Raw genomic sequence first — 10,519 nt, forward strand, 5'->3', positions numbered from 1 at the left:
CAGGGCGCATGTTTGGTTTTCTTCCTGACATCACTTTGCCAGCCATGCATGAAAATATTTCTAAGTGAGTTCCCACTGGTGGTTGGTGAAGTCTTCACTGTGTAGACATGACTTTGATTCACACAGAAAGCTTTTATTTAATCTGTCCTGATTTTTGGCTTGTTTTGTTTTTGTTTTTGTTTTTTTTTTTTACTGGCAGATAAAGTGCTCCATGTGGAGCACATTGAACTTCTTACTGAAGAGTACAAGCAGCTGAAAAAAGAGGTGGCTGGGAAAGACCTGGTGAAGGGAACGCTGCATTTCACAGGTCAGTAGCTGTGAGGAAATCAAAGTACATCTGGACTTATGTGCCTGCTCCACAGGGACACCAGTCCTTCATTCAGTCCTTTTACACATTAGTCTGTCTATAAACTGAGTAGGGACACAGGTATTGGTTCTGGATATTTCCATGAAACAATGGAACTGTCTGGAAAGCACCTTTGCCTTAACCGTAGTGTTCTATGGACTGTTGCTTTGCTACTTTCTTTCTGCTATCTGGTTAGGGGTGCAAGCCCCTGCCTTGGTGTATGGAGGAGAGAGCACTCCTTCAGACCTTCTTGTACCCTGGTGTGAGTGACAAATTTCTCATTCATATTGGTCTTGAAGAGGAGGTTGAGTGCTGAGGAAGCATTCCAGTTTCAAGACCTTTAGTCTTCCATACTGATGTTTGGTCACAGAAGACCTTGAAGAGATTTTTTTAATCTGTTTTTTTTTCCTCCCTGCTTTATACCCTTGTTGAATCCACATACACCCTCCTGTCCTCAGCATGTCCCAAAGGGTTTGTTGTATATGTACTTTGTGCAGCCTTCTCTACCACAGGTCACCAACTTGTCCATTTCAAGGCTGACTGTGTTTGTTGACTTTCCTACTCAGTCCATCCACTCATGACCTTTCTACAACCAGATCCCTTAAGTCTACAACTCTGCAGTTACTTCATCCTTTCCTATGCAGAAAGCATTATTCTTTTTCATATTTCTCAAGAGTTTTTATTGTGTTGCACCAGGTAGTGTCCTTGATGAAAACAAATCAGGATTCCCAGCTTTCAGTGGAATTGCCCGGCTCACTTGGCTGATTGACCTCTTTGGAGACCTCACTGTTACCTCTGCCACCAGAGAAAAACAGAAGGATAAGAATTATTCCAGAATGACTGTTCACTTCCAGACGGCAAATAAGAAGTGAGTAATGGCTGTGGCAGCAGGTGAGCCAGGCTCCTCATTGTCTGCAGGAATTCTGCATCCTCTCTTCCTCTTGAGGAAACAGTGGTTGGATGCTGACATGAAGGTGTACAGGAGAAAACTCTTTTGATGATGCATTTTGTAGTATTGAGTTTGATCTCCTTTTTACTATATGATAACAATATCTTTTCTTTCAAATAGGATCTTTTTAATGACCTTGCTATAAAATAGCATATTTTAAAATATTTTGTGACTATGAAGTAAGTAATCAGTGTTTCATACTGTGGGTTGAGTACTCAGCTTGGTCTAAAGTCTGGTAAAAACTCTCAGGTTTGGTTATTCTGGACCATCTGTACAGAGATTATGTCCTTTCTGATAGGCTGAAGTTACTGTTGATGACAGATTAATGTGTGCTATAGATGCAACTTGAGAATTATCTGATGTGAAAAGGTACAGAGAAGTTACCCAAGCTCTGCGTGTTTCCTAGGAGGTAGAAAGAGTGATGGAACAATTTGTTCCTTTCTTTTTACTCCTGCTTTCCTAGTTTTCTATATAGGATGCTCTGCCTTTGAGATGGATGACCCCTTATAGGCATATGACAAGAAGTATATTGAAAAGACTGTGGAGAGCAGGGGAAAATAAGACCCCATGGGAAAATATGCTGGCCTATGTTCATTTGTAACAAATAGCCCTTTTTTTGTTGCACACATCTTCCTAGAACTCTTAAAAAAAACCAAAGCCAACACAGAATTTTAGAAAACTGTTTAGGTAAAGTAATACCCTGAAGGACTAGTATTTGGGGAGGGAATAATCAGGGCTCCTTTGAACTGTTGGTTTCACCTCGGGTCTAGTTAAGCATTTTATCAGCCACTCCTACAGAGCCTACTGGCGTTTATCTTGGGATTAGCATCTTGTTTTAGCAATTTTTCTCTCTCTTTAAATAAAACATCCTTTCCAATTCCTTTTAAAATGCAGTTGTGAGAGGACAGAACTCTGTATACAAGCTCTGTTTACCCTCTTAGCAGTTTGCTAGTAACACAAGTAGCTGTAAAGATCTTGATAGAGTGAGATTTTGAACTAATTCCAGCAGGTGGAACTAGCGGGTGGTTTAAACATTTCCCTTGCTGTCCTGTCTCCTGGGTAGTCCTTAGCTGCTTTATATGATATTTGCTGGATACAGAACTGTTTCTGTTTTACTGGGGGTTTTTTCCTGCTCCACACCACTAACCAATACCTGCTTTTCTTAGCCCTTGGATGGATCAGTGTTTTGTCACCATGAGTGTTTTAATGACTTTGGGGACAGTCAGTTTTATGCCTCTGGGATAATTTATGCCAGTTGGAAAGTTACATAGCGTTCCTGTATTCTGTTCAGTGCTGAGGCCATACTTCCTGCTGACCTTCCCCTGTTGACGTCAATGGAGTTACTGCAGCAGAGAATTTGGCCCACTGTCTGTCAAGTGAGGTTATGGCCCAGCAGCAATGGTGATGGTGTTACAGCTCTAATTTGACCAATCTTCATTTTGCTGAAGGATGGGAAAGGTCTGACCCTTTCCTGAGAGCTATCCCATCCTTTTTTGAAAGACATGAATGCACTACCTTGAGAAAACAGATTAATTGATCCTATTTTCTGCCTTGGAAAATACAGCAGGTGCAGAGTGCGGGAGCCTGTGTTCTGCTTGTTAAGCAGGGATTTGTGCAAAGGGTATAGCCTGTCTCTGCTGCACGGCCCACCCTGGCTGCTTGTCTGTCTCTGGGTGAATTTTGGAGGTATGTGTTAATGCCTGGCACCCAGCTATTTGAGAGATGACCTCTGCCTCTGTTGTGTTTCCAAGAAGGCTGAGCTGACGGCCTCTCTGTGATAAAACATTGAGCAATCCAGGAAAAGCCAAACCTCTACTGACAGCGCGTCTGGTTTGGGACTGCAGTTCCTGTCCAAGGATTACAGAGCTTGGATTCAGTAAATGTCAGAAATCAATTTTTAGTGCAAGCTGGAGAGATAATGATTTGGACAACATCTCTTTTGATGTTAACCAGAGGTAGGGTCCAATTGTCTAATTCCCATCCAAGCTAAGGGAGACCCTCATTGACTGCATAAGAAATAAAAAATATTGGCATTTTCAAAGTGTGAAAAGGAAAATTTTTAAAAGAAATTGAAGACATTTTCTGAACACCTATTCTGACAGTAAACATTTGAAATTATGTTTTTATGGACATCTAAGCTTGCAGAGTCTAATAAAATAGCTTCAAATTGAACTTGCATAGAAAATCATGTAATACATGCTTTCTGCAGAAGTTGCTGCATAGAATATTAAGCTGAGTGTACCCAGAATTCTTTCAAGCATGAAGCCAGCTTAATTCTTCTGGAGATACAAAGAATGCTTGCTTCATTTTGGTTTATTGAGCTAATGCAATCCAGCAAGGGCCACTCATTATTTGAGGAATCAGGGAATCAGAAAAGCAGAAAGTCTCTTCCTATCTCTGGATAAAATGTAGCTAGGATATCTCTGCCAGTTTGAAATCTGGAAAGACAGAAAGTCAGGGTGGTTTCTTCTCTGCAGACTGCTTTGAAAAAAGTCAGTATAAAAGTGGTTTGTTAATGCTTGGTAAATTTTCTTTTTCTTCTTCTTCTTTAAATATGTAACATATTTAATGTGGCGTTATTCAGCTATCAAAAATGTTGGATTTGTTGCTTCTAAGTAACACTACTAACACTTCTAAATAACTAAATACATCTGTAGCCAGACAATACTTTCATACAAATCTTTAATGAAAGTGGATAAATTGTCTATGAAAAAAGCAGCAGCCCTTCACAGTTTTCTGACATAAAATATAAGCCTGTTTCTTAAGCTACAAAATTGGTTAAATAATGTGGACTTACAACACACTTATTTTTATAGCAAAATAAGAGACTAATTTTAGAGTAGAAGTTGTCAATTAAAAAGAATATGTTTTGATTACCAATCAAGTAGCATCAACCTCTCTTTGGGAAGATGACTATAATTCCAATTGCAGAAGAAGAGAAATCTATTGGTAAACCCAACATTTTCCTGCTCACTGATCTAAATCAGTCATTCTAATAATTTCGATTAAACTCTGCCTGCTCTGCATGATTGTGCTTCTGGTTCAGTGGCTTACCCAAGCTAGAGCAGAAGGCGTACACTTGAGCCTGATCACTGATGTGCATCTGCTCTAGATCATCCCAGGGAGGTGACCCTGCATTGACAGGGCCTGTTTTGGATCGTATTGTGAACTCCTTGCTATTACATGATGGAGATCTTTACCTATACCTGCCCAGTGGTTTCTTCATATCTCCCTACCTGAGCTAAAGCAGCTTTGAATAACAGTGGCCTGAACCCTCTGTGGCTGTTTACTATCATAGGAATATAAAACCAGCTCTGTCAAGTCAGAGCAAAGCCTTGCTTGCTCAGCAGCCTCTGACCCAGATCAACAGCCTTTACCTCAGGGAAGGAGGATGAGAACACAGAAAACGCTGAGTGATATGGCCCTCAAGCACCCTTCTGGCTTGCAGCCACATGTAGCCTTGAGACTTCCTAAACCCCGTGGTGTCTCTGCATTTATTAGTCCTCTGAGGATTTTTTTGGTGTGTTCTTGCAGGTTGTGATTTAGGTATTTTTCCCCCCCTCCAGTTATTTTATTCTGTTCAGGCAGATTCACCTGGCCATGCTTAATTTTTAGAGGGGGGTGTGGTGTGGCAGTACAGATGAGCAAAGAATAGCTGATACAATGATGTAAAATATAGAAAATGAATCCTAAAGTATAAAAGATGAGAGGTGCAGAATCATTAAGTTGAGTGCTCAGCAGAATGCATTCAGGGTAGATTGACAAGGACTTTCCTTCCAGATCTAATGATACTGAAGATTTAATGGGCAGTACTTGGAAACAGAATTTGTTCTTCCAGGCTATTGATGCCTTCATAATTTGTGAATGGCAGACTAAAGTGGGATATAAAGGACTGTGGAAGGGCTATCAATAACCAAGTAAGAAAAATAATGTGCATCCTCTAAACAGAGGCAGTAGTGAGTGCTGATGAATGAGCTGCAGAAGGGTAATGGCATGGTTCAGACAGTTGAGAAAGAGCAGGAAGGGAGGACTGTGACTGTTGCTAGTGTTGAGGACCATGCCTCAAAGCCTCTGCAAGCACTTGCAGTGTTGTGTCAGGGAGTCTGAGTACCCTGAAGTGATGCAGCATGTCCCATGGCTCCTCTCTCCTCAGCCAATATGGGAAGTTGGGGGGAAAAGTGCAAGCTGTGCAGGTCAATAGCCATTACCACCAGTGCTTGGTTTAGAGACTGTGGCTATCAAGTTGGCATAAGACAGGATTCTGCTCTGATTAAGAAAGATCAGCCTGAGAACTGAAATAGGAAAAATTGTCATTTTTTGGTATAATTTTTAGGATCAGCTCAGTGGTCCCAGTGTAGAGAAAGAAACATATTTTCAAAGTTCAGAGAGTATGGACACTTGTGTCTGTGTGAGTGAACTTGCCACCTGTCCAGTTTATCCCAAAGGGGTGAGGTTCAGCTCACGCTGTAGCACCTGGATCATCATTATGTACCTGAGTGACCTGAATTTATTCTTGCTGGAGGAATGACTAGATATTGAGGACCTTGTGGGATTAGCTGTGATTGAATCATGTACAAAATATTTGAATGTTTCACTGCACTTTTCATCCAAGTCCATGAACAAACAGATTAAACTTCCCTTTTCCCTGTGAGCTGGCTGGACATTGCTGGCTTCACTTTGTGCATGGGGAAAACAAAGCTGGAGAGAGCTTAAATGGTGTGCTGGAAGTCATGGAGTGAAGAAATGGCAGAGTTAAGACTGTTACTTGCTGTTGAGCTCTGTAACCACAAGGCACATTTTTCAGAACATGTTGCCTGAATATGCAATGACTGATATTTAAAAATGGTGCATTTATTAGAGCACTTTCTGTAAATGTTGAGGAAAAAACCACATAAATTAGAGCTGTTGATTCCGTTTCTTAATAAATACTCTTCCTCTGTTCCTTCACACTAGACCTCTGACTTGGATTGAAGAAAGGGGACCAGGGATGAGACGTGAAAAGAAAATCAACTTCTGTTTCACAAGTGGTTGCCTGGAGAACTTCCCTGAAGCCCCAAGGTCTTCTGTGGGACTTTTCATGCAGGATCAGAACCTCTTTGCCAAAAAACTGCTGGGCCAGGTATCCAAGGAAGAGCTGGCTGCTGAGAAATGGAGAATTTTGCGGTGCCTTGACCTTGCTGAGGTGATCCAACAGTACTGTGAGGAGCCAGAGAAAATCTATTCCTGAGACTGCTTTTAGGGAAGGAAGAACACAGCAGACAGAAAAGCTGTAGGGCTAGAACTCACTGTTGCCATCAAGAAGTTGCTATTTCTGTTTCATTACCTTCTTTTTGACTACTTGTGATTCCTAGACTCTCTGGGTGGTCTGGAGAGCCTGGGCTATACCGTGTGCCTTCTGGTTTACACCTGAACAAAGCAGCATTCACCTACACCGATGCATTGCTGTCCTTTCAGGTAGATAGGAACCTAGCAACAACAAGCTTTCTTGTGATTCAGTTGGAAATATCCCTGAGAGCAGATCCTGGAGAACTGTAAATACTATATATAATTTTCTCTTCTAAGATGTGTTCCCCCACTCCAGATATGTCTGAAAATGAGATATGTCTTGGTAGTATTCATGTACTATTTTCTAGAAAAAAGTATTAGCTGCAATGAAGTTCTTGTTTAGTTTTTCACCTCTTTACTTGATATGCAGAACTTGTGCCACCACAGTTCTGACCTTTTCTTCCAGATGCCCTGAATTGTTCTGTGTGTTTGCTCTAATTAGTTGTTGTGCCTGTTAGTTTTGGGGGTGTTTTTTGTGTGTGGTTTCATTTTTTGGGGAGGTGGGTAGTTTTCACACTGGAAGTCATCTACCTTCAAATAGAATCTGTATTCATATCAAAAGAATAGAAGAAAAATCTTGTCTCTTGATAGTTGCCGTATTAGTTCACTCAATTTCTCTGGTGTCCTGTGCCAACATAGAAATCTTTTCCCAGCAGAGATTAGGTACATACATTAAACTAATGAATTGCCTGCTTGCTTTCTACTGAATATAAATATTTTTCTTCTGTTGTACTGGAAGCAGCATATTATTGTGCCTGATTTGTGTTCTGTATCTAATTTAGCATGTGAATGGGTAACGGTGAAAAATAATAAATATCCTGCCTTTAAGAAAAAAATAACTAATGTGCTCCTGGAAACAGGGAAATTCATTAGAAATAGTGATAAATTTAGAATAGAACTGTATAAAATGGAGCAATTTGCAAATATAGCCAGACAGTTATGTCATGGTTCAACCCCAGCTGGCAGCTAAGCACCACGCAGCTGCTTGCTCAGTGGGATGGGGAAGAGAATCAGAAAGGTAATAGTGAGGAAAAAAAAGGTGTTTTGAGATAATGACAGTTTACCAGACAAAGCAAAAGCCACATGTGCTAGCAAAGTGAAACAGGGAATTAATTCACCACTTGCCGTGGGCAGGCATCAGCCATCCCCAAGAAAGCTGGGCTCTATCGTGAACAGTGGCTACTTGGGAAAACAAATTCCCTCATTCTGAATATCCTCCCCTTCCTTCTCCTTCCTCAGCTTTATATGCTCAACATGACACCCTATGGTATGGGATATCCCTTTGGTCATTTAGGGTCAACTGTCTTGGCTGTGTCCCCTCTCAAATTCTTGTGAACCTCCAGCCTACTTGCTGGTGGGAGGGGATGAGAAACAGAAGAGGTCTTGAGGCCATGCAAGCACAACTCAGCAATAACTAAAACATCCCTGTTTTATCAACACTGTTTCCAGCACAAATTCAAAACATAGGCCCATATTAGCTACTGTGACTCGATTTTACTCTACCCCAGCCAAAACCAACACAGGTTATGGCATGTGACACTTGTGGGAATGCGTCTTTAGCATTTATACTGTAGTCACAGGATCACATATGAGAATACTATCACTTCCCTGAAGAAGCATTTTAGTTTTAGAAGCCTAAACACTGCACAAAACTATTAACAATTCCTCTGGTTGCCTTTTACTTTCTAATTACAGCCTCTATTGGTGCTACATTAATATAGTAGCAAACTGCAGTCTGTGCAGTTATTCTTTCAAACCGGAAGCATTTTTTTTTCCACCTTATCACTTGGGCAATCTTTTAATAAGGGAACATATATGTTGTGAATGTATACATAATTACAGCCAGTCAATATTGATGGAAAAAAAGTCTTCCTTTGGATAAATTGTGTTCATTCAGAAGTTAGATACTGTTCAGTTAGCTGGAAACAAGGAAGGAAAGTCCATGTATTTTCTTCCAAATCAGTCATTTTAGGAACGACTGGAGTTTGATGTGTGAATGAATTCTGCATGTGACATTTGTTTAAATCTACCCTATCTGTTAAAATCAGTGAAAACCCTCCTATTACCTTCAATGGATTGAAACCCATGTGGGTTGGCAGCAGATTCGTGCAGGCAGATCCTGTGGTTGTCCACCCAAATGGACACCCTACTGAGCATTCACAGGGACTTCTGTGCCAATGTGATGGACATGGTGTGGGCACATCTGATGCTGTATGAGGTGGAAAAGTGGGGTTTTGGCAAAATGCAAAAAGTCCATCAGGGCTTATAATGAAATTAGAGTTTTCTCTGTGTCTGTCTCCTATGTATGACAGCCTGTGAAAGGTCCTGTTTCTTGATAAATTCCTCATCTGTGAATATGGGGTGAATGCCACTGGTTTACATGGTAATTCAAAATGGGTAGCTGTGGAGGGAAGGCAAAGGGAACAGAGATTCACACATCTCTAGGCATCAAAATTAGCCAACACATCTCCCTGGGCATGCTCTGCAATTGCTGGTGAGAGCATTAGTATTCCTCTAAGAAACAGGAAATAAATTCACAAGAGCTCTGTAGAGCAGCAGTATAACACTGTGCAGTGAATTGCCCTCTGGAGAAACTTGTTTCTGTAGAGAGCACCTGGGGAAATTAGTTGGCTAATTTGAGATAGGGAAAGCAGATGCCTAGAGCTGGATATCTCACACTCTCCTCCACCCCCCTTCTATTAGTTAGGTAAGCTAACCTGCTTACCTACTACTGTCTGCCCTGCTCCTGGGAGCCTGCAGCATTTAAATGGCTTTTCCTTCTGCACTGTGAATTTGCCAAGGTACTGTGATGGTTTGTATATGAGAGCTACTGGATACCCAGTTTCAAATGTATGTATGTATTGTTTAACCAGATTCAAACTCACCAATAAAATATTGGAACTCTTAATCATTCCTTTTAGTTCCCTTTTTCCTTCATTAGCAGTTCCCATTGCCTGTGCTGAAAGTGTCTCTGTCCCAACTGGTTCTTTTCCCCTCTTTCACTCATCAAGGCCTGTGAAATCCTGCCAGTGACTACAGGCTGTGATAATATCCTAAAGCCCTCAGCTGCCTCCTTCTCCTGTTTCAAAGTTCTGAATACAGGTGTGGTAGGGTGTGAGACCTTACCTCAACTCATGAGCTCTCCCACAAAATTCCTGCCCTTCCTATGCTGACACCTGCCCAAGAGTACTAGCAAGTCTAAATCTCACTGTACACTTCCAGTTTCCCATTCACAACAACCCAGTGTATTTGAGCAACATTTTTGAATCTGCTAGGTAGAATCTAAAACAGGTATTGAAATGGATTTTCTTGTGTTTTTAATAAACTGCTTTGTTGTAGCAGAAATTACAGAGTTTTTTAGCTAGCATTTGGCATAATCTGAACCCAGACAGTTTTACAGTTGCAGAGGTATGGAAAGGTAAGTAGAAGATGTGACATGGGCAGGTTAGTATATCACCCTCTTTGGAGGTGGCTGTTTTATGCTCTTGCTGCTGGAAATCACCCTGCTCCTGTGGAACACTAGGAAGTCTGTTGCAGAACCTTTACTAGCTGCCTAATGCTATGAGGAAAGTGCTATGATACACAGTGCTCCTACAGTGCTGAAGGAGGGATGCTCACTTTGCTGACATGGGCTGAAGCTTGTGTCTGGCAGACGAGAGGTGTGGAGTCACTAACTGCAACAAGCTAGCTGAAACCGAGAAGTGGTTTGATCCAAAGCCCTTTTCAGAGGGCTAGAGATCGTGGGAATGGAAAATTTCCAAAGAGCAAAGAAACTAGGTATTGGTATAAAAGCTGTGTGAGAAGTTCTGGTTGAGAGGCAGAGATGGGTGTGATTTTGGGATCAAGTGTTTATCCAAAAGCCTGTTTTGTGGATCCTGGGAATGGGGGCTTATTTACCT

General features: G+C 41.3%; 1 protein-coding gene across 7 annotated transcripts in view; it reads left to right on the top strand.

Annotated features, from left to right (window-relative positions):
* Window positions 1-9,531, top strand: part of BLVRA (biliverdin reductase A) — a 32,916-nt gene extending 23,385 nt beyond the window's left edge. For all 7 annotated transcript variants that reach the window (XM_018075787.1, XM_018075788.1, XM_018075786.1 and 4 more), the window contains 3 exons: window positions 200-307; window positions 1,043-1,214; window positions 6,249-9,531. In XM_018075787.1, coding sequence (XP_017931276.1) covers window positions 200-307; window positions 1,043-1,214; window positions 6,249-6,522 — 554 coding nt within the window. In that variant the 3' untranslated portion in view covers window positions 6,523-9,531. The remainder of the gene's footprint in view (window positions 1-199; window positions 308-1,042; window positions 1,215-6,248) is intronic.
* Window positions 9,532-10,519: the final 988 nt, after the last annotated feature.

This window comes from Manacus vitellinus, unplaced genomic scaffold (assembly GCF_001715985.3).
Source record: "Manacus vitellinus isolate BGI_N305 unplaced genomic scaffold, ASM171598v3 scaffold_3_pilon, whole genome shotgun sequence".
Classification (NCBI taxonomy): Eukaryota; Metazoa; Chordata; class Aves; order Passeriformes; family Pipridae; genus Manacus; species Manacus vitellinus.